This window comes from Leptopilina heterotoma, unplaced genomic scaffold (genome assembly GCF_015476425.1).
Source record: "Leptopilina heterotoma isolate Lh14 unplaced genomic scaffold, ASM1547642v1 Lhet_53, whole genome shotgun sequence".
NCBI classification, from domain to species: Eukaryota; Metazoa; Arthropoda; class Insecta; order Hymenoptera; family Figitidae; genus Leptopilina; species Leptopilina heterotoma.
In genome coordinates, this window is record NW_025111115.1 from 1,827,187 (window position 1) to 1,850,999 (window position 23,813).

The 23,813-nt window shown below is 25.0% G+C and overlaps 2 protein-coding genes across 14 annotated transcripts in view; one reads left to right on the top strand and one right to left on the bottom strand.

Moving 5' to 3' along the window:
* The window catches only part of LOC122508184, a 231,578-nt gene that overhangs the window by 49,721 nt on the left and 158,044 nt on the right, over nucleotides 1–23,813 (top strand). The window contains exon 3 of the mRNA XM_043621344.1: nucleotides 21,718–21,817. Coding sequence (XP_043477279.1) covers nucleotides 21,718–21,817 — 100 coding nt within the window. The remainder of the gene's footprint in view (nucleotides 1–21,717; nucleotides 21,818–23,813) is intronic.
* Nucleotides 10,141–23,813, bottom strand: part of LOC122508185 — a 222,891-nt gene continuing 209,218 nt past the window's right edge. For 10 of the 13 annotated variants that reach the window (XM_043621353.1, XM_043621352.1, XM_043621351.1 and 7 more), the window contains 4 exons: nucleotides 15,483–15,707; nucleotides 13,294–13,720; nucleotides 12,742–13,056; nucleotides 10,553–10,923 (listed from right to left, as the gene is read on the bottom strand). In XM_043621353.1, coding sequence (XP_043477288.1) covers nucleotides 10,733–10,923; nucleotides 12,742–13,056; nucleotides 13,294–13,720; nucleotides 15,483–15,707 — 1,158 coding nt within the window. In that variant the 3' untranslated portion in view covers nucleotides 10,553–10,732. Of the gene's footprint in view, nucleotides 10,267–10,552; nucleotides 10,924–12,741; nucleotides 13,057–13,293; nucleotides 13,721–15,482; nucleotides 15,708–18,123; nucleotides 18,435–23,813 lie in introns of those variants that run through there. The other 3 variants (XM_043621346.1, XM_043621347.1, XM_043621345.1) reach the window with 3 other exon arrangements.

Below are 23,813 nucleotides of genomic sequence, written 5' to 3' on the forward strand. Positions count from 1 at the left end.
GATTACTAGTTAGTGTCAATTCTAGTCAAACATCTGTTATTTTTCTACTAAAATATTTTGCAATTAAAATTTCTTTTTCCAATTTCTCAAAATATTTTTATTCTCTATGAAAGCTATCAAATTTGATTTTTATTGACTTTATATAAAAAAAAATTCTGATTTATGATATCCACACTACATTTTTATGACAAATAAATTGAATCTTAGTCACATATTCAAGAAACTTCAATCCCGAGTAAAAAAAACTGTTGTAAATCTTTTTAACTATCTCGTATTTCATTCAAAGAATTTTTATTGAGTTATTTTTAGTGAAATTAGATTTTGTCTTTATTGATTTATTTTCAAAGTTAGACCAAGAGAAATTAAAAACCATTTTCTACACACTAGAAAACTGAAAATTAGTAGTTAAAGTAAATTTATGTCAGACTTATTGCATCTAAACTACTAAAATGTCAAAATCAGTGGATAAAGTAAATTTTAACTAAAACCCACTTTCTATAAATTTCTCTAATATGACAGATCAGTAGTTAAAGACAATTTTTGTCAGACATCACAAATTTCGGTTATTATAAATTTAGATTCAGGAGATAAAGTAAATTTTAGGATCGGCACAAATTTTCTAATCTCCACTAATGTGGAAATCAGTAGTTTAAGTAAATTTTAAGTCAGACACAAGATTCTTAAATTTGAGAAATAGAAATCAGTAGTTTAAGTCAATAATAGTCAGATATAAAATTTTCTAGCTCTTGCATATTTAAATTCAATAGTTTAAGTAAATTTTCAGTCTCACTAATGTTTATAAAGTCTTAAACTTTCAAAATTAGTAGTTAAAGTAAATTTCCAGTACGACATAATTTTATTAAACTCTTGAAAAGTAAAAATCAGTGGTTTAAGTCAATTTTGATCACGTGTAACATTTCCTAGCACTTACACATTTTAAATCAGTAGTTAAATTAAATTTTAGTCAGACAAAATTTTTCTGACCTCTAAAAAACTGAGAATCAGTAGTTGAAGTAAATTTATATCAGTCATATGTATTTTAAATTATTGAAATGTAAAAATTAGTGGCTAGAGTAAATTTTCAGTCGGACATAATTTTCTTAAACATTTGCAAAGAAAAAATCAGTAGTTTAAGTAAACAATAGTCAGACATAACATTTTCCATCTCTTCTACATTTAAAGTCAGGTAATTGAAGGAAATTTCAATAAGATTTAATTTATCGAAACCCTTGAAAATTAGAAACGTGTAGTTTAAGTAAATTTAAAATCATACTCATTTTTTTCTAAACTTCTTTAATGTGGAAATCAGTAGTTGAAATAAATTTAAATCGAACACAATTGTTTATTAAATTCTGTCAATATGAAAAACAGTAGTTGAAAACAATTTTAGTCAGATACATTTTTTTGGTACTCAAACTTGAATTTCATAACTCGATATACATTTTGGTTACAAATACAATTTTTTTTCGAAATATTTGCGATTCTGTATAATTTTAATAATTGAATGAATCATGCATTCCTCAGAAATTTAATATACCGAAGCTTTGAAGTTTGAACTTTATTTTTTAAAATTACACTGAACGAAATTACGATTAAATCCAATATCTAACCCCACCGGGGATACAACAAGAAAAAACAAGTTACCGTCTAAGGAAAATTCTACTTAATATCCTACCTCCATTCTCTAAAATATATTTTATATTATATTTAACTTTTATTAAAATTTAATAATGAAAATATAATGAATAATAATCAAAGAATAATGTACGGTTCTTATAAACGTAACTTGAAGGAAAGAAAATAAATTACAATTTAATTCAAAGACAATGTTTTTCCTCCTTATGTTTCTTTAAAGATTACTTATTGTCCTTTTGAACGCAAATGTGCTTTTATGGATTTAAATTAAAAATGCGCTAATAAAGTTTATCATCTTTTTTGAATTTACTTCTCGTTCCTTGGGAGAATTCATTAATCAAATGAATCTTCTACTTCAAGTTAGGAGAAATGTTCTGGAAGCTTTTTATTCAGTGCAGTAGTCCTTTGTACACCACTTAAAATTGTCTGCTGCTTCCTTGTCTGATTGTTCAGTAGAAACTCGAATGGCATACTAAATATTCTTTGAATTGCGGATCGATACGTTCGCATTCAGTTCTACTTGGCGAGATTTTTTTTTTTAACTATTTATTTCAATTGATTCATGTCAATTTTAGTAATTAATAATGCAATTATCTTTTAACATTAATTTCATTACAATTTTTTTTTATCTACAAAATCGAACAATTAATCAAATTACGATTCGCTAACTGACTTCAATTTCAAAATCATGCTATAAATGTATTTTTAATTAAAATCGATTTTGCACACGAATGTTATATATACATAAATGATAAATCTAGCTAAAAATAATGTTGATAATGCTGATAGTTTTTCAATTCCATTCAAACCACTTGGTACGTAAAATGAAGAAAAATCAGATAATCCTTGTTTATTTATTTTCATTTTTTTTTTGCAGAGAATGCACCGCAATTAAACGGCCTAGTTGAAAAACTCTTGAAATCATTAAATTATTGAGCTTGAAAAAATATACGAACGAAATTTCAAAAAAGGCGTATTATACGAGAGGTCGAAAGCTTTCAATATTTACGATCTCAGACCAGAATGCCAATAAAATTTTATTATGACCTTAGGTTTTAGATGTACACCCCCTGTTGGTCTACTTCGTAAAAAAATCAATAAAGACCAAAACCGTTTTCACTAAAAATAACTCAATAAAAATTCTTTGAATGAAACACGAGATATTTAGAAAGATTTACAACTGTTATTTTTTTTTATTAGGAGTTGAAGTTTCTTGAATATGTGACTAAGATCCAATTTATTTCTCATAAAAATGTATGGTGGATATCATAAATCAGAGTTTTTTTTCTATATAAAGCCAATAAAAATCAAATTTGATAGCTTTCAATCTATACATAGGGAATAAAAATTATTTTGAGAAATTTGAAAACAAAATTTCAATTGCAAAATATTTTAATAGAAAAATATCAGAAGTCTCAAAGCTTCAAGATATTAAAATTCTGAGGAATGCATGATTCATTTAATTATTAAAATTACCCAGAATCGGAAATATTTCGATTTTTAATTTTAAAAGTTAAGAAACAATAAGTCTGACTAAAAATATACTTTAACTACTAATTTTGAAAGTTTATGACTTTATAAACATTAGTGAGACTGAAAATTTACTTAAACTACTGAATTTAAATATGCAAGAGCTAGAGAATTTTATGTCTGACTATTATTGACTTAAACTACTGATTTCTATTACTGGAATTTAAAAATCTCGTGTCCGATTTAAAATTTACTTTAACTATTGGTTTACACATTAATAAAGATTAGAAAACTTGTGTCGATCTTAAAAAATTGTGTCTGACTAAAATTTTTTTTAACTACTGATTTTTAAATTGGAAGAATTTAGAAAAATTGTGTTCGATTAAAATTTATTTCAACTACTAATTTCCACATTAAAGAAGTTTAGAAAAAATGAGTATGATTTAAAATTTACTTAAACTACTGATTTTCAATTTTCAAGAGTTTCCAAAAATTGGATCTTATTAAAATTTCCTTCAATTACCTGACTTTAAATGTACAAGAGCTAGGAAATGTTATGTCTGACTATTGTTTACTTAAACTACTGATTTTTTCTTTGCAAATGTTTAAGAAAATTATGTCCGACTGAAAATTTGCTCATAGCCACTAATTTTTACATTTCAAGAATTTAAAATACATATGTCTGATATAAATTTACTTCAACTACTGATTCTCAGTTTTTTAGAGGTCAGAAAAATTTTGTCTGACTAAAATTTAATTTAACTACTGATTTAAAATGTGTAAGTGCTAGGAAATGTTACACGCGATCAAAATTGACTTAAACTACTGATTTTTACTTTTCAAGAGTTTAATAAAATTATGTCGTACTGGAAATTTACTTTAACTACTAATTTTGAAAGTTTAAAAGTTTATAAACATTAGTGAGACTGAAAATTTACTTAAACTACTGAATTTAAATATGCAAGAGCTAGAAAATTTTATATCTGACTATTATTGACTTAAACTACTGATTTCTATTTCTGGAATTTAAAAATCTCGCTACTAATTTAAAATTTACTTAAACTACTGATTTCCACATTAGTGGAGATTAGAAAATTTGTGCCGATCCTAAAATTTACTTTATCTCCTGAATCTAAATTTATAATAACCGAAATTTGTGATTTCTGTCAAAAATTGTCTTTAACTACTGATCTTTCATATTAGAGAAATTTATAGAAAGTGGGTTTGAGTTAAAATTTACTTTTACCACTGACTCTAAAATTTTAAAAATGTCGAAATGTTATGTCTGACTGAAAATTTACTTTATCCACTGATTTTGACATTTTAGTAGTTTAGATGCAATAAGTCTGACATAAATTTACTTTAACTACTAATTTTCAGTTTTCTAGAGTGTAGAAAATTGTTTTAAATTTTTCTTGGCCTAACTTTGAAAATAAATCAATAAAGACAAAATCTAATTTCACTAAAAATAACTCAATAAAAATTCTTTGAATGAAATACGAGATAGTTAAAAAGATTTACAACACTTTTTTTTTACTAGGGATTGAAGTTTCTTGAATATGTGACTAAGATTCAATTTATTTGTCATAAAAATGTAGTGTGGATATCATAAATCAGAATTTTTTTTTATATAAAGTCAATAAAAATCAAATTTGATAGCTTTCATCGAGAATAAAAATATTTTGAGAAATTTGAAAAAGAAATTTCAATTGCAAAATATTTTAATAGAGAAATAACAGAAGTCTGACTGAAATTGACACTAACTAGTAACTACTTCATTTTTTATGAAACTTACGTGAACTAATAATTTTGTCATGAATGGAATTTAGAAAAATGTTTATTGACTTAATATTTACTTTCACCACTGACTTTAAATGTTTCAAGAGCATAAAATACCCATGTCTGACAGAAAGTGACTTCAACTACTAATTTTTACATTACAAGACTTTGGAAATGTTGTCTCTCACTTAAAATTTACTTTATCTAGTGATTTTCACATTAAAAGAGTGTAGAATAGTTGTGTCTGACTTATAACTTACTTAAACTACTAATTTTTATATTTCAAAGGTACTCGAAGATTGGGAGCAAATGAAATTCATTTTTGCTATTAATTTTCACATTCTACGACGTGTTTTTAAAAAAAATTATGTCTGACTTAAAATTTACATAAACTACTGATTTTTACATTAAAAAAGACACTTACAATTTTAGGTTGCAGATTTTCAATTGTTTTTAACTGATGATATAGAATAAACATATAAAATCAATAATTGAAGTAAGTTTTAAGTAAAAAAAAGTTTTATTATACTCTTGAAATTTGAAATGCAGTAAAGAGAGACTTAAAATATATTTAGTAAATTTACAAGAATCGAGAAATGAACTACTAATTTTGATATTAAGAGAATTTAGAAAAATTGTGTCTCACTTAATATTTACTTCTACTACAGATTTGAATTTGATAGCTTTCAAATCTATATTAGCACAATAAGAATATTTTGAGAAATTTTAATTTCGACTGCAAAATATTTTAATAGCAAACGTAATTATAATATAATCTTAAGTACATTGCGCTTTCCGTGAAATTTTAGGTATAATGAAATTGTGGTTTTAATTAATTTGCATTAATAAATTTACACATTCACTACACGAGTATTTAGTGAATATTTTAACAATAGACCTAGCCTTTACAATCTGCAAATTATATTTAGTCTTTGTTAATGAATTTTGCAACATTTGAATTGTATAATTTGTGCGATAATAATTACTGTCGGAGATAATTTGAGCTAAAGCGTAAAACTTTTAACTCAATTATATATTAGTTTTAATAAAATAGGGAAAGGAATATTAATAATATTGTGAAATTATTATTTCTAATATTTTAAATTATGAAAATTAATTTTTGTCTTTATTCACTTCTGGAAGATAAAACATGAAAGTAGGAGATATTTCATTAGGACTAATTGATTCTTCCACTAGTGTCTTGGAATTTTTTAGAATTTCCTGAATAGCCTTTTGCACTTTCAGAGCTGAATTTATGTTCATTTTTCTTAGTTGACAAGCGACACTTTTCGCGAAGAAATCAAATTGGTCACAGGACTTGCGAACTGTTAGACACGATATATCGCTTCTACTGTAACACTCAATCTTCGATACTGATCCGCACGTATTTTGTTCCTTTGGAAGAGAAAAAATTCATATTAGTTTTTCAATTAATGTTGCAACGAGTTTAATTGATTTTAATTTAATGTTAAAGCAATTTTAATTGATCTAATTTAATTTCAAATCACTTTAACGTTCTGGATAATTATTCAAATTTCAGGGAAATAGTGATACGAAACACGTACATTCTGCAAAAGTGGTTTTTAATAAAAATCTGCTTCAACGTTTCTAAATTTAAATGATTTTCTCATTAGAAAGTATAGATTGCCTGATGAGAAAATTATTTAAATTGTATTTTCAAAATAATACGATGAACAACAAAAATTAACATCAAACAAAAAATTATTATGATATAAAAAATATGTATAAAAAATTAGAAAATCAAAAACAATAGACTCGTATTAAAAATTTCAAACATTATAATAATGATAATTAAAATTTGATTTACAATGGAAACAAAGGTAATTTACAAACAAAAATTACAACGAATTCAGAAATAAATATTAAAAAATACAAGAATACAATTGATTTTTTTGTGTTTTTTAATTAATTAATTAATTAATTTTATTTTTGTATCTTGTCAATACTAAAAGTAAACTTTAGTCAAACATAATTTTTTAACTCTTCTAAATTTCGAGTCAGTAGTTTAAGTAAAATTTCAGTCAAACATAGTGTTTCTAAACTCTTAAAATGTCAAAATCAGTGGTTAAAGTAAATTTTATGTCAGAGAGAATTTTTCTAAATTTTTCTATCATGAAAATCAGTAGTTTAAGTAAATTTTTAGTCAGACATAATTTTCTTAAATTCCAGTCATTTGAAAATCAGTAGTTGAAGTAAATCTGTAGTCAGACGCAATATTTTAAAATTCCAATAGTGTGGAAATCAGGTAGTTAAAGTAAATCTGTAGTCAGACTAGTATTTCTTGTCTCATAAAGTTTAAAAATTAATGGTTATAAAGTAAATTTTCATTCAGAGAAATTTTTTCTCAACACTTTTATAGTGAAAAGCAATAGTTGAAGCCAACTTTAGTCAGACATAACATTTCCTACCTCTTGTAAATTTAGACTCTGTAATTGAAGGGTATTTTAGTAATAAATAAGTATTCTAAACCCTAGAAAACTAGAAATTAGTAGCTGAAGTCAATTTTAAGTCAGACACAGTGTTTCTAAACTTCTAAAATGTCAAAATTAGTGGTTAGAGTAAATTTGCAGTCGAGCGTAATTTTCCTAAACACTTGAAAAGTAAAAATCAGTAGTTTAAGTCAACAACAGTCAAACATAACAGTTCCTATCTCTACTCTTGTACATTTGAAGTTAGTACTTGTTGAATATTTTAGTGGGACATAATTTTTCTAAACTCCTAAAAGTGGAAATCAGTAGTTCAAGTAAATTTTAAATCAGACACTATTTTCATCAACTTTTGTCATGGGAAAATCGATAGTTTTCGTAAATTTTATCAAAAGAAAACATTTCTAGTATTTTTTAATTTTTACGTTAGTGCTTAAAGTATAATTTACGACAGCCTCTTTTTCTAAAGTCCGTTAAAGTAAATGTCAGTAGTTGAAATAATTCTTTCGTCTTACACAATTTTTCTTAGCTTCTGTACTGGAAAAAAGCTAGTTGAAATAAATCTTTTGTCAGACATAATTTCAGTCTATTTTTGTAACACAAAAATCAGGAGTTGAAGTAAACTTTAAGTTATGCCACTCTGTTTTCTAAACTCTAGTAATTTAAAAATCAGTATTTAACGTAAATTTTAGTCAGACACATTTCTTCTAAACTCCTTTAATATGGAAATCAGTAGTAAACGTAAATTTTAATCGGATATTTTTCCTAAACCCTTTCAATATCAAAATCAGTAGTGAAAGTAAATTTTTAGTCAGGCACAATTTTTTAAAATTCCAGTAATGAGAAAATTAGTAGTTGAAGTAAATTTTTAGTCAGACACAATTTTTCTAAACTCTCGTAATGTGAAAATCAGTAGTTGAATTATCAGTACTTTAAAAAGCTGAACATCAGTAGTTGTAGTTAATTTTAAGTTAGGCTAGTGTTTTTAAACTTTTAAAATTGTAAAATAAGTAGATAAAGTAAATTTTCAGTCAAACATAATTTTTCGAAACTTTTGAAAGGTAAAAATCAGTAGTTTAAGTCAACAATAATCAGAGATATCATTTTCTATCCCCTGTACATTTGAAGTCAGTAGTTGATAGAAATTTTAATCAGACATAATTTTTCTAAACTTTAAAAATTGGAAATTGAAGTCAATTTTATGTCAGACATATAGTGTTTAAAATTCATTTAAACTTCTTGTAATATAAAAATCAATAGTTAAAGTAAATATTACGTCAGACCTAATATAATAGTTTTATGCAAAGTTAGTTATTTATTCTTATTTTATTTATTTATTTATTTTTAATTCTTAATTTATTATATTACTGGTGCGTTTTGATATTCTTAATGCAAATATATTATTTTTTATTTTTAATTCTTGTTATTCAATGTATTATTTCGATAGAATCACTGATGAGGAAATCATTTCAATTTCGAGACGTTCAAATAAATTTTCATTGAAAAGAATTTGTCCGATTGTATTCGTTTCACTTTTTTTATGCAATTTGAATATATATTCATGAAAAAAAATCACTAATTTATTAATTTTTATTAATGTATTACGTTTGTTGTTTAAAAATGTCAATTTATATATTAAAAAAAAATTATATTTTTAAGAAAATTTCTATTTGCAAAAAAAAAAATGTAAAGGAGAAAATCGAAAAGAAGGGTCTTAAATTTTTTACTTGAAGGACAGTAACAGGTTCTTTATTTTTCAAAATATAAGTTTTCTGACTACAATTTTCAATTTCCAAGTTGGAAACTGTTTTATTCGAAGTTTCAATAGTGAGATTGGTAAGACAATTTGAAGATTTATTTTTCACGTCTAGATTTTTAGAAGTTTTCGTGGAACATGGGTTACAACTCATATCGCAGTCCGACAGTTGCCAATTCGAAGATGAGCAAAAACTTGAATTTCCTTTAAATTTTATAGTAGGCTTTCTTTCACGTCTTTTCGATTGTTTACGAAATATTTTTCTTCGTCTCTTACGATTTTTTAAACAAACACATGATTCTTCCTCACAATTTAAATTTGACAGTGCTTTCTGAGAAATATTTTAATTTAAAGCTATTTTTTAAATTTTATTATTAGTTTGTAAATTTTAATATTATTTAGTAAATTAAATTATTATTCATTAAATTTAATTACTATTTTATTAGTATTATTATTATTTAATGATTAATAATTAATTAGTTTTATTATTATTTAATGATTACTATGTAATTAGTTTCATTATTATTTAATGATTACTATTTAATTACTTTAATAATTATTTAATGACTAGCATTTAATTATTTGTATTATTAATCAATGATTACTATATTTAATTTTATTTTAATATTTAATTCATTTTCGTCTAAGTTATCTTTCATGATAGCGAGTGACATATCGAAAAACTATCAATAATTATCGAATTTTTAATGTCACTGATAAGATTATTAATATTTTTATTTTTTCTATCTTTAAAGTTTTTATTATTCTTAAAATAAATTTTGTACCAACGTGTAGCTGGAGAGTTTCCTCGTGATCTAAATAAGGATGTAGAAATTGATGAAGTCTCCAGAAGCATTGAAATTTTGGCTCATAATGACAACCATTTCGCTGGGAATGAAAAATTCTCTTCAATTCACGAACATAAATCTTTCGAATTTCTTGAATTTTTATTAAGACTTGAATTATCGTCACTTGTCTCATTGACAAATTTTTACAAATTCTTTTATAAGCATTGTGTCTTTCTTCAAGATTTAAGTAAGAAGACTCATCTTTTTTCCAAAGACACTTATATTTTCTATACAGACAAACCAATTTATTGATTCTCTCACACGTCCATTCGTTGAATTCATCTTTTCCCTTATATTCACTGTTACTCCACATTTCATGATTGTACAATTTCTAAAAAAAATCTAATTCTTATCTCATTGAATAACAAAACATAACAAATTTTTTTAATAATTAACCTCGAAAAATAAACTCAAAAAATGAAACATAAACTTGAATCGATTGTCTTTTGTTTCATTTTCTTTTAGTAATAAACGGTAATAAAAATCAGTTGTAATTGACAAATGGTATTTTTTATTAAATAAAATTTTTACACGCTTTAAATTTAAAATTGAAAACTTTACATTTTTATACTTAAATTGTATTTCTGTTTAAAAAAAAGGATAATAAGTATCTTTCCATAAATAACAATAACAAAGGATTTTATTTACATTTTGTTTTTCTTTCTTTAAAAAAGAACATCAATTATATAAAGAAAAATGATTGTTTGAAGTTTAAATTTTCTAAGTTGTTGAATTTCAAGTGTGTATGAAAGTCTAAAAGACAATTCCTTTCGATTTTCTTACCACAAGGATTTTGCTTAACCTTCCTTCTTTGCAGACTCAAGAGTTTGCTTGATCGCAGCTTTCAATCTCAACGCTTTCTCCCTGTTAGATTCCTTCAATACTCTCGTGACTTCCGCTCCGAACTGGCTGAAATTGTCATCTTCGACTGTAGTAGTTTTGTCTTGAGTTGAATCTCCGGATTGTCGATTCTCTTTTTCATTTGTCACTGTAATGCAAGATTCAAAAGATAAATAAAATTTGAATCAATAATAAATAATTTTAAAAAAGACAAATATTTTCTAAAGAAATTTTACTTTTATTTTTCTTACAATTAATTCGACAAGGATTATATATTTATCAAATTACTATTTATAAATAAATTTGTATAAATGAAATAATATAAATAATTAGTAATAAATTATAAAAATTTATTCACATTACAAGAGTTTAGAATAATTGTGTCTGACTAAATATTTACTTCAACTACTAATTTCCACAATACTGGAATTTTAAAAAATTATTTCTAACTGAAAATTTATTTTAACTAGTGATTTTCACATTACATGAGTTTAAAAAAATTGGGTCTGATGTTTGATTAAAAATTTCTTCAACTACTAATTATCATATTTCTGAAATTTTAAAAAATTGGGTCTGACTAAAAATTCATTTTAACTACTAACTACCACATGAATAGAATTTTAGAAAGAAGAGTCTGGCTATAGATTTATTTATACTACTGATTTCCACATTACAAAAGGTTAAAAAAATTTGTGTATCAATAAAAATTTACTTTAACTACTAATTTTTACATTACTAGAACTTTAAAAAATTGTGTTTGACTGAAAATTTACTTTAACTCCTGATTTTCCATTTACTAGATTTAAAAAAAATTGTGTCTGACTAAAAATTTATTTTAACTACTGATTTCCACATTACAAGAGTTTAGAATTATTGTGTCTGACTAAATATTTACTTCAACTACTAATTATAACATTACTGAAATTTAAAAAAAAATGTGTTTGACTAAAAATGTATTTTAAATACTAATTTCCATATTAGAGGAGTTTAGAAAAAATGAGTTCTGACTTAAAATTTATTTTTACTACTGACTCTAAAATTTCAAAAGAATAGGAATGTTTAGTCTGATCAAAAATTTACTTCAACTACTGATTTTAAAATTGCAAAGCTACAGAAAAAATCTGTCTGACTAAAGTTAACTTTAACTAATGACTCCCCAATCAAAGAGTGTAGAAAAATTATGTATGATTAAAAATTTACTTAAACTACTAATTTAAAATTTACTAGACTTAAAGTTCTTTTGAAATTACTGCTTTCTAGTAATTAATTTAGAAAAATTGTGTGTGACTTAAAAATTACTTAAATTACTGATTTTCACATTCTTGGGATTTTGAAAAATTGTGTCTTACTTAAAATTTACTTTTACCACTGACTCTAAAATTGCAAACGAATATGAATGTGTAGTCTGACTAAAATTTACGTTAAGTACTGATTTTTAAATTACTAGAGTTTAGAAAACAGAGTGGCATAACTTAAAGTTTACTTCAACTCCTGATTTTTGTGTTACAAAAATAGACTGAAATTATGTCTGACAAGAGATTTATTTCAACTAGCTTTTTTTCCAGTACAGAAGCTAAGAAAAATTGTGTAAGACAAAAGAATTACTTCAACTACTGACATTTACTTTAACGGACTTCAGAAAAAGAGGTTGACGTAAATTATACTTTAAGCACTATTATAAAAATTACAAAATACTAGAAATGTTTTCTGTTGATAAAATTTACGAAAACTATCGATTTTTACGTGGCAAAAGTTGATGAAAACAGTGTCTGATTTAAAATTTACTCGAACTACTGATTTCGAAATTATAATAGTTTAGAAAAATTCTGACTCACTGAAAATTTACTCAATCTACTAACTTTAAATTTATACGAGCCTAAAAGTGTAATGTCTGACTGTAATTAACCTTAACTACTACTAAAAGCTACAAAAACAAGAGATGCGGAATAAATTTGAAGAAAAATACCTTCAACGATCGTACTATAATCTTGTTTGTTAAAATTGTTTTCTCCGTCTCTCGAAGCGGATATCCTCTTCCCGTGTTCTTTCTTATCATCAGCAGTCTTATAGTTATAGGAATTAAAACAAGCAATATCAACAGGACACAGTTTCATGAACATTTCATTTAAGGCTTTTGTGACATGTTCATTTAGTTCATCGAGGCAAAGAACTCGACGAACATTATTTAATTTATTATCCACTTCGGAAAAAGTATCATTCCTTCCACTACTTAAAGATTCAGAAGAGGAAATATTGACAGCTTTTCCATTGCCCTCTGTAACTTTGTTAATAAATTATAATACATATATTTATTATTATTATTATTTTTATTATTTTTATTATTTATTATTACTATTAAAATTATTATTATTATTATTATTATTATTATTATTATTGTTGTTGTTGTTGTTGTTGTTGTTGTTGTTGTTGTTGTTGTTGTTGTTGTTAATAAAACTTGGACCGACTGAAAATTTATATTTAATTTTCATGCGGTTCTCAAAAAGAAAAGTAAACTAACCTTCATCATAAAAATGATCGCATGAATTGCATGTTCCGCACTTTGATTCCCTTAAATCTCTCTCTGAATTTAATGGATTAAATTTCTCTGAAATGTTTGGATTTTCCCATTTGGCTGTTTTGCTGCAACACGAGCAATTTGAACAGCAAGAAAGAAGTCTTTCCCTCGCATCTGAGAATGTGGGTTTTGGTGTTGACCTTCGTAATTTTAAGGAAGTTGGTACCCATAACTTGGAGTTTTCTAAGTTGTTGGAACGATACTCCTGGTCTTGGTGTCTGCACTTGAAATAGGTGGATGAAGTACATTGACCTCTTTTGCTTCCTCTACTCAAAAATTTATCGGTCTTCTTCTGTAGTTGCTCGAAAGTCGAATCTTGGAACAACCTACGTCTAGATTTACTGAAATGACCTTTTTCCATTTCTGATTCCTAAAAATCATTACTAAACTAAGAAACTAAGTTTTTTTCCATTTTTTGTAAAGAAGAAAGAAAAAAAAAAGATGAATAAGGGTAGGAAAGTAAAATTTTCTTAAAGACATTTCTATAATTAATTAAATAATTCCATTATATATTCAGAAAGGGGAAATATCAATGAGATTATGAATAATTATAAGAACCTTCATAGACTGAATTTATGAATGAAAAATGTTTAATTTGAATTACAGAAGTAATTTTCATTTTAATTAAAATGGTTATTAATAGAGAATAGCTGGGAATTAATGGAGAAAGAACGATAAGGAAAGACAAACTATATTATGTAGATACAAATCGATAGTATAAGAAAATATAATTTTTTATAAAAGTGGATGAACTGTATAAACTGCAGGGTTTACATTGTCTGATAATTTCAACTTTTTCGCCAATTTTCCAAAAAATTAGATTATTGTTGACTTATTTCCATATTACAGAAACTTTGAAAAATTGCGTCTAAATAATATTTACTTTCACTACTGATTTTGACCCTATTGGCATTTTAAAAAATTGTGTCTGACTAAAAATTTACTTCCACTACTGAATTTCAAATTACACAAGTTTAGAAATATTGCGCCTCACTAAAAATTTACTTAAACTACTGATTTCCACATAACAAGAGTTTAGAATAATTGTGTCTGACTAAATATTTACCATAACTACTAATTTCAACATTACTAGAATTTTAAACAATTGTGTCTGACTAAAAATTTATTTTAACTACTGATTTTCACATTGAATGAGTTTAAAGAAATTGTGTCTGATTAAAAATTTCTTCAACTACTGATTTTCAAATGACTGGAATTTAAAAAAAATTATGTCTGACTAAAAATTTACTTTAACTACTGATTTCCACATTACAATAAGAGAATAGAAAAATTCTTTCTGACTTATACTTAAACTACTGATTTCCATAAAAGAAAAATTTAGAAAAATTCTTTCTCAATAAATATTTACTTTAACTACTCATTTACAAATTACACAAGTTCAAGAATATTGTGTCGGACTAAAACTTTTAAGAAAAATACTAAGTTGCTGTATTATTGGAGTTAAAAAATACGTGCGAATCTTAAATTTTATTTCAAGTACTGACCTAAATTTACGAAAACTAAAAGTGTTGTCTCACTTAAATTGACTTTAACCACTGATTTCTACGTTCCACAACTTTAGAAGAAATGTACAGTCTTAACATTTAGTTTAACTACTAACTCTGAATTTACGATAATTGAGAAATGTTAAGTCTGACTAAAATTGACATTTACTACTTATTTCTAGTTTCTACATAGAAAATAAAAAGTAACAGAAGTATTCTATACTTTTTTTTCGTTTTTTGTTATCTTTAGATAGATTGTATATTAAATTCTTTTATTTTTAAAATTGATAGTTTTATTTAAAAAAAGGTAGGAAGGAGTTAGTAATTGTTGCTAGTTTTACTTAATTTCAATTTAAATTAAATTCTTAAATGTTTAAAATTCTTTTCATAAAATATTGCAAAATAGACAGAAATAAAAATAATAAATACTCTATTGAAGAATTTAAAGAGAAATATTGTTTTTTTCTGTTAATTATCTGGTCGTCTTATGGGAGAGATAAAAAGTTTAAAGCGGAAGACCTTTTGAGAGCAACTTCAACCCTCCCACCTTGTTCTCAAAGTTTGCAACTTCCAAACTTCCTATCTTCTGTTTGATAACGTACTGTACAAATATCGAAAGCATCTTACCTTCAGCTTGTCTTGACAGCATTTCGAGAGATTTACTTCATCACCTTCCTGCGAATAGTGATTTTTGAATTTAACACAAGATCTTTCAAATCTCATTGGCTTTGCCGTTCTTTCATCTCTATTTTCTCTTTCAATAGCAGATTTATTCGTAATCCTTAATTGATTTTTATTTGCAAAATAGTTCCCTTCTCTTGCATGACTAGACGTTGAAGAGCTAGACGTTGGCTGAAGATAAAAAGAACAATATTTTTGATTTATTTACTACTTTTAAATAATTAAAAATATAACAGAAATTTTATTTTTTAAAAATTCTAGATTAGGGAGAAAATAATATTAATAAAGTAATAAAAAAAAGACAAAAAAGAAATTAGTAAAGGGTCATACTGATCCCGTGGAAAGTAAAAGGATTTTCTAATATTCTTCTTAATGAAGTAATAATTGAGAGCTTGAAATTGCAATGAAGATTGCTACCACTATATAAGAGAGATTAAGGTGAGGATAGAGGAAGGAACGAGAAAACGGTTGTCATAGAGCTTAAAGCTTCCGTTAATCCTCTCCTTTCTACATTAAGCTTATCTTCCTTTTTTTTTGACAAATAATTGTTATTGATTTGAAATTTTTAAAAAGAATTAAATTATCTAATATTAAATTATTAAGTTACTTATTTAATTACAAGGCTGAAACGAAAATATAATTATATTTACTTTAACTTCTGCTTTCGACATTTAAAAAGAATTGTGAAATTGTGCCTGACATAAAATTAATTTCAACTACTAATTTCTGTATTACAACAATAATTGCAGGGGTTTAGAAAAATTGTGTCTGACTTAAAATTTACTTCAACTACTGATTTTCGTATTGGAATTTTAAAAAATTATGCCTGACTAAAAATTTATTTTAATTACTGATTTTCACATTACCAGAATTTTAAAAAATTGCGTCTGACCAATATTTACTTTAACTACTGATTTTCACATTACTAGAAATTTAAAAAAATTGTGTCTGACTAAAATTTACTTCTACTACTAATTTTTACACTATAGGAATTTAGAGAAATATGTCTGACTAAAAATTTACTTTAACTACTGATTTTCAATTTACTAGATTTTAAAAAAATTGTGCCTGACTAAAAATTTATTTTAACTACTGATTTCCACATTACAAGAGCTTAGAATAATCGTGTCTGACTAAATATTTCAACTACTAATTTCTACATTACTGGAATTTTAAACAATTGCGTCTGACTAAAAATTTACTTCCACTACTGATTTTCAAATTACACGAGTTTAGAAATATTGTGTCTGACTGAAACTTTCGAAAACCACTAGTTGTTGTATTATTGAATTTAAAAAATATTGCGTGAATCATAAATTTCATTTTATTTACTAATTTTCACCTAAATCTAAAATTTATTTCTTCTTCTAATTTCTACTTTCGAGGGATTTAGAGAAAGTGTATCTGACTAAAAATTTGTTTAACTACTAATTTGTTCAGTACAATAGTATTAAAAAATTGTGTTCAACTTAAAATTTATTTCAACTACTGATTTTCACTTTGCAAAAGTTCAGAAAAATTATGCCTGAGTAAAAATTATTTTAAACACTAATTTCTACATTACAAAAATATAAAAATGTTATTTAAATAAATTTATTAATGTTATTTAATGTCATTTTTTCTATGTTTATAATAAATTCTGTATAATTATTGACAATTTCAATAAGTTAATTAATTTTTTCTCCACAATGACAATTTAATAATTTAAATTTATATTAAAACTTAAGTTTACATTCTCTAAAATTTTAATTTTACACATTATATTTTCATAAAAATAATAGACAATAAAAATAACGATAATTTTATACTTTTATTATTTGTTATTTTAATTTTTCATTTATTTCTTGTATTTTCAATATAAAGTCAACATTTTATGATTTTAGAAATAATATTTTCAATTTCGTGAAAAATTGAAAATACTCAATTTATCTTATTGTTTTATTCAGTAATTTTTAAATTCCACATGAAATGGCGTTTAATTCGAAAAAATGAAATATTGACACGTCTCACTGAATGTTTGATCATTGCTTTTATTAATTCACTTGAAAATTATTTTTCAAATATTTTTCGACGGTGGAGTGTCATTTAAAAATGTTTGACATCATTTTGAAGCTTTATCATTAATTGATATTTTTAGAAATATATCTTTACTGTAAGTCTTCAAGAATACTGTATTTGTTGCTTTTTGTAAGTTAATTCTTTAAAAATTAATTTAATGGCAAATATTTCCGAAACCGATAAAAAGTGTTCAAGCTTTGCAAAAATACATAAAATTGATTCAACTTTGCCAAATCAGAAAAATCAGCAAAAATATTTTTAAAAAAGTGAAAGAAGTTAACAAGAAAAAAAAATTATCTGAATTAAACATAATTTTGATTCAATGCATAATAAGTTTGATTCAATAAAATTTGTATTGAATCAAACTTATGCATTGAAGCAAAATGTAATTAATTCCATACTTTTTTTTTTGATTGGATATTTATTTGTGGAGTAAAAAAAATATTTTCTCAGTAATTAGTCTTTTTTGATAAATAATCAAAATAAAATAATTATTATTTGCGTAAATGTTTTTATATAATTGAATTACTTGGTAAGAGTCTTCACTGGGTTTTTCGTCGGAGTCGAGATAATCGTACAAAAATTGATGCATTGTATAAAACCATTTTGCCCTCGGTCGATGGTGAGAATTCCGCTTTTTTGCAAGTTGCACTTTGCGCAACTCAGTCGCATAATCGTTTCGCAAGTCCCAGAGTTTTGATAATACATGGGTGACGGTCACACCGGGAGTGGAGAGACTCTATGAATAAAAATTACCATTTCAATCGTATCATCGATATTCGAATGGTTCGCGGATTTCTAGATTTCTCATTTAATAAATATTGCAATTCGAAAGTTAAGTTTTCTCACTATTTATTATATTTTGCATATAGAACCAATTTTTTTCTCTCAAAACTAATATCGCAAATCTATCAAATTTGAAAAATCATTTTAATCCCAACTGGTAATAAAAAAATGTTTATAAACATTTTTAGATTTCAGATTTTTTTATTATTTAATAAATAATAAAAAATAAAAATAATATAAAATATTATTTAATTTATTAATTAATATTAATAAAAAATAATTTAGAAATATTATTTATAGTTTTTTTTTTAATTCTAACCTTTAACAATAGGAAAATATTTATAAATTATAAAAATAAAAATATTAATTCTCAATTTCTATCCTTTGATAATATGGAAAATAATAATTTACTTCTCTAATTTTGTCGTAAGCTTGATATCTACAATGAGCTTTAAAATAGCAGGGATGATCCTTATCCCAAAGATTATTAAACTGCGAATATAAAACAACAAGTTGACATAATTTTCCGTCTGTCCAGTGGTTCATGTTTTCGAAAATGACAGTACTTTGATTTTATGGAAGTTGGTTGCATTTTCGTTGTCGTTTACTACTAATTCGTTGTTCTATACACGAATAATTTTGAGTCCCCTCGACATGACGATTCAAGTTTCTCAAATGTGAATTCACACCTACCGCACACCACACACACCTGCACTCCACGTACAGTTATGAGGTTATGACAGATGACGAGCATTGCCATAAGCCTCACTGATCCTTCATGGAATATGCTCTGTGGAATTCAGCTTCAGATTTTCCAAGAATCACAAATTCTTTTCATATTTAAAAGCTTCAAACTTCTATTCTATTCTATTTTTCATATTTTTTGGTTTAAAGTGCGCATATTTATGTATATGAAAATTTCAATTCAATTTCAGTTATACATTTATCACCAAAAAAAATTTCATTACTTATTACTAATCGGATAAATTCTCTTATTCAAATATTATTTTAAGATTTTTAATTCTGCAAATAATAAATTAATAAAGTGAAAAAGGAGGTAAAAAGTCTTTAAAAATTAATGCGATAAAAAAAGAATTGATTAAAATTATATTAATATATTAACAGTTGAGCTAAGAGAGGCTAGGTACGATTGATATAGTATTGAGAAAATTATTTATACACCTTGGAAAGAAGTTCATTGACCTTGTAAAAATATTCGCTTACAATTTACTTCAATTACTTATTTTTACAATTAGAAGAGTGTAAAAAAATTGTGTCATACTCAAAATTAAGTTATTTTCTGATTTCTACATTATGAGAATTTAGAAAAATTGTCACGGACTTGATATTTAGTATTCAACTACTTATTTTCAAATTGCTTAGAAAAATTGTGTCTGACTTAAAATTTACTTCAACTACTGATTTTCACACTATTAAAATTTTAAAAATTTGTGTCTGACTAAAAATTTACTTTAACTACTGATTTTACAGTGGAATTTTAAAAAATTATGTCTTACTGAAAAATTACTGTAACTAATGATTTTCAAATTACTGAAATTAAAAAAAAATCTGTGCCTGACTATAAATTTACTATAACTACTGATTTCCACATTACAGGAGTTTTGAAAAATTGTGTCTCACAAAAAGTTTATTTAACTATTGATTTTCAATTAACTAGATTTAAAAAAATTATATCTGACTAAAAATTTATTTTAACTATTGATTTCCACATTACAAGAGTTTAGAATAACTGTGTCTGACTAAATATTTACCTTAACTACTAATTATCACAATACTGAAATATTAAAAAAATGTGTCGAACTAAAAATTTTCTTTATCTACTATTTACATACCACATCAATAGAATTTTACAAAAATTTCGGCTGACTAAAAATTTACTGTAACTACTGATTTTCAATTAACTAGATTTAAAAAAAATTGTGTCTGACTATATGTTTACTTTAACTACTAATTTCGACATTACTGGAATTTTGAAAAAATTGCGTCTGACTAAAAATTTACTTCTACTACTGATTTTGATATTCAAAGGGTTTAGGAAAAGTATCCGATTAAAATTTACGTCAATTACTGATTTCATTAAAGGAGTTTAGAAAAAATGTGTGCGACTTAAAATTTACTTTTACTATTGACTCTAAAATTTTAAAAGAATAGGAATATTTAGTCTGATCAAAAATTTACTTCAACATTACAAAGTTAGAGAAGAAATCTGTCTAAATAAGTAAATACAGTTAAATTTAACTGCTGATTTCCCAGTCAAAAAGTGTAGAAAAATTATGTATCATTAAAAATTTACTTAAACTACTAACTCAAAATTTACTAGACTTAAAGTTCTTTTTAAATAACTGCTTTCTAATACTTAATTTAGAAAAATTGTGTATGATTTAAAATTTACTTAAACTACTGATTTTTACATTCTTGGAATTTTAAAAATTTGTGTCTGACTTAAAATTTACTTTTACCACTGACTCTAAAATTGCAAATACAATATGAGCTTAGAAATATTCTGACTGACTTTAAATTTACCTCAACTACTGATTTTCAAATTATAAAAGTTTAAATAAAATTTAGTCTGACGTACAATTTACTTCAAGCACTAACTATAAAATTATATTTCTTGAGAAATGTTTCGTCTGACTAAAATTAATTTGTAACTACTGATTTTCAAAGCGCAGGTATTTTAAACAATTATGTCTGACTAAAACGTAATTTTGCTACTTATTTCTATGATAGCAGCGAGGTAAAAAATACTTTTTATGCTTTTGACTGATTTTTACTGTTTATTTTCACTATATAAGATTTTAGGAAAATATAGTCTGACTATAATTTACTTTATCTACTGACCCAAAAATTACAATTGTTTTGTAAAACTGTGACGAACTTTATTAAGCGCATTAGAGGAATTATTACAAAATTTCTCTCAGTGGCAAAGTATTTTTTCTTCTATAAAACAAAAATAAAATTATATAAACGCATAAAAATATTATTATATGAAGAAAAAAATATTTTAGCAAAAGAAAAAATTTTTGTTCTATGCAATAGCGTTCCTTTAAATGAATTATTTTATTAAAAATTGTAAAAATGGAAAACTGTCAAGTCGAATTTTCGCCTTTTTCAAATTAAGTCAAAATTAATTAACAATTTTGTAATTTTTTTTTCATGTCAGAGAAGCACATTTTAATATTTTATATATAATAAAATTTCGTTTAATTTCGACACTTGAAATAGAAAAAGCATAGAACGTGTATTCTAGAATTTTGCCATTTTCTCGTGGGATATCCTTTTTTTTGAAAAGAAACAATTTCTTCTCTTCTTTCAGGTATTCTCGCAGCATTTTCGGACATGGAAACCGTCCTCTTGGCTTGCATTTCCACCTTACTACCTCTGATATTCGCCTTGGGAATTGCATTCGGTGTTAGGTAAGAGAGTTTTTTTTTATTATATCATCGACGTAACAGGTAGTTTTTTTCAGCTTGTGTTATAAGATAAAAAAAATACTTATTCTCAAATAGTTATGTATTTAAATGTCTAAAAGGAAAGTTGATAAATTGTCAACCAATATTTTCTCAAATACATTTTTATTTACAATATACAATATTAAATATAAATATATGGGATTAAATTTATTTACAATAATTATGTCAAATATATTAAATTCACTTCCAGTAAATATTAAATACATTTAATTGATTTGCAGTAAATATTATATCAATTAAATGTATTAAATTTATTTTCAATAGGTATGTACACTAAATACACTAAATATAGTCTGTGTTTACAATAAATATTTTTGTAGGAAATAGAAAATATTTCGATGTAATATAAAAATACTTGGAACCAATAAGCTTTTCTTGTATTTTTTTAACGAAACTCAATTTACAAATTCCCTTAAAACTTTGTAAAACATTTAATGAAGGACTACTATACACAAATTTGTTCATCAAGGGGAAATTAATGATCTCTGCTACTGAATGTGAGAATAGTTAAATTGCAGTTTCAACTGAGTAGGAAGGAAAATGTAAGTGGAGAATAGAAATGCTGCGTATAGCTTTTTACTGTCCCAGCTCGTTTAGACAAAGTGAGAAGTGAGCTTTTAGTAGATGAGCGAATTACGAGAAGCTTCTGAAACTAAAATGACATTTTAGTGTATGAATATTGTGAACACCAAGTCAAAGATTTTAATAATAAAAAGAACAATATAGAAAAAAGAACAACAAAAAATGTAAAATTATAAAACAATTTAATAATTGTTCTACAATTTTACATTTTTTTGTTTTTTTTTTATTTATAGACAGAATTATTTTTTTATATTTATTTAAAAATAATTTCTTTAAAATAGAATAAGATATGTATATCAGTATTTTTCTTTACTCAAAAAACTTAGTGGAAAGAGTTTAAAAGTTTAATTAAGTTTAAAAAAGACTTTATTCATAGACACAACAGAGAAATATAAAAGTTTAAAGTAGTACAAACAGAGTATGGTCAGACGCGCCTGGCGCTTATATATTTTATAACAGTTTTAATGAAATGCGGATTAAATTACATTGACTCGTTGTATTTTTTTTCGCTTGAGAGTTGTGCCAGAGCTTGCTAAATGTCAATAAAAGAGTTTCGGTATAAGCGCACGTACATCAAAGGATAAACACTTTTATGAGAAAAGTTATGTTGAGGTATCTTATGTGCCACATGATTCTCGACGACGATTCAGTACTGTCATATATTTCTTAGATGGCAGTAACATTTTCTCATTCCATTGAGAAGATTAAGCCTCGATTTACACGTTCAGTATTCTTTTTCATTTTCACATTCTAGATAAATTTGACAAAAACAATTTTAATATGTCCTAATCAAGTTCGTATAAAAGCTCATCATTCGAAGTGGAAGGTGAATTAGAATTTCAATTTAAAACTTTGCTTATTTGAAAGTCAATAATAGATACTAGGGTTTCTGTACAAGTCATGAAACAATTGAAAAAAAATTAAATACTTACTATAACTACAAGTTTTTCGAAAATAAGAGTTTAGAAATATTGCATCCGACTATAACTTACGTTATCTATTGATTTTTATATACCAAGAGATATTAAAAAAATTGGGTCTGACTAATATGTTCTTTCACGACTGATTTTTATAGATCAACGGGAGCGAAGCAAAATAGGGAATTAGAATTTACATAACTACTGATTTTCACATTATATGAACTTAGAAAAAATGTGTCTGACTTAAAATTTACTTAAACTACTGATTTTCACATTATTGGAAATTTAAAAAATTGCGTCTGACTAAAAATTTACTTTAAATATTGACTTCTACATTACAAGACATTAAAAAAATTTGTGTGTGACTAAAAATTTACTTCAACTACTAATTATCACATTTCTGAAATTTTAAGAAATTGCGTCTGACTAAATATTTA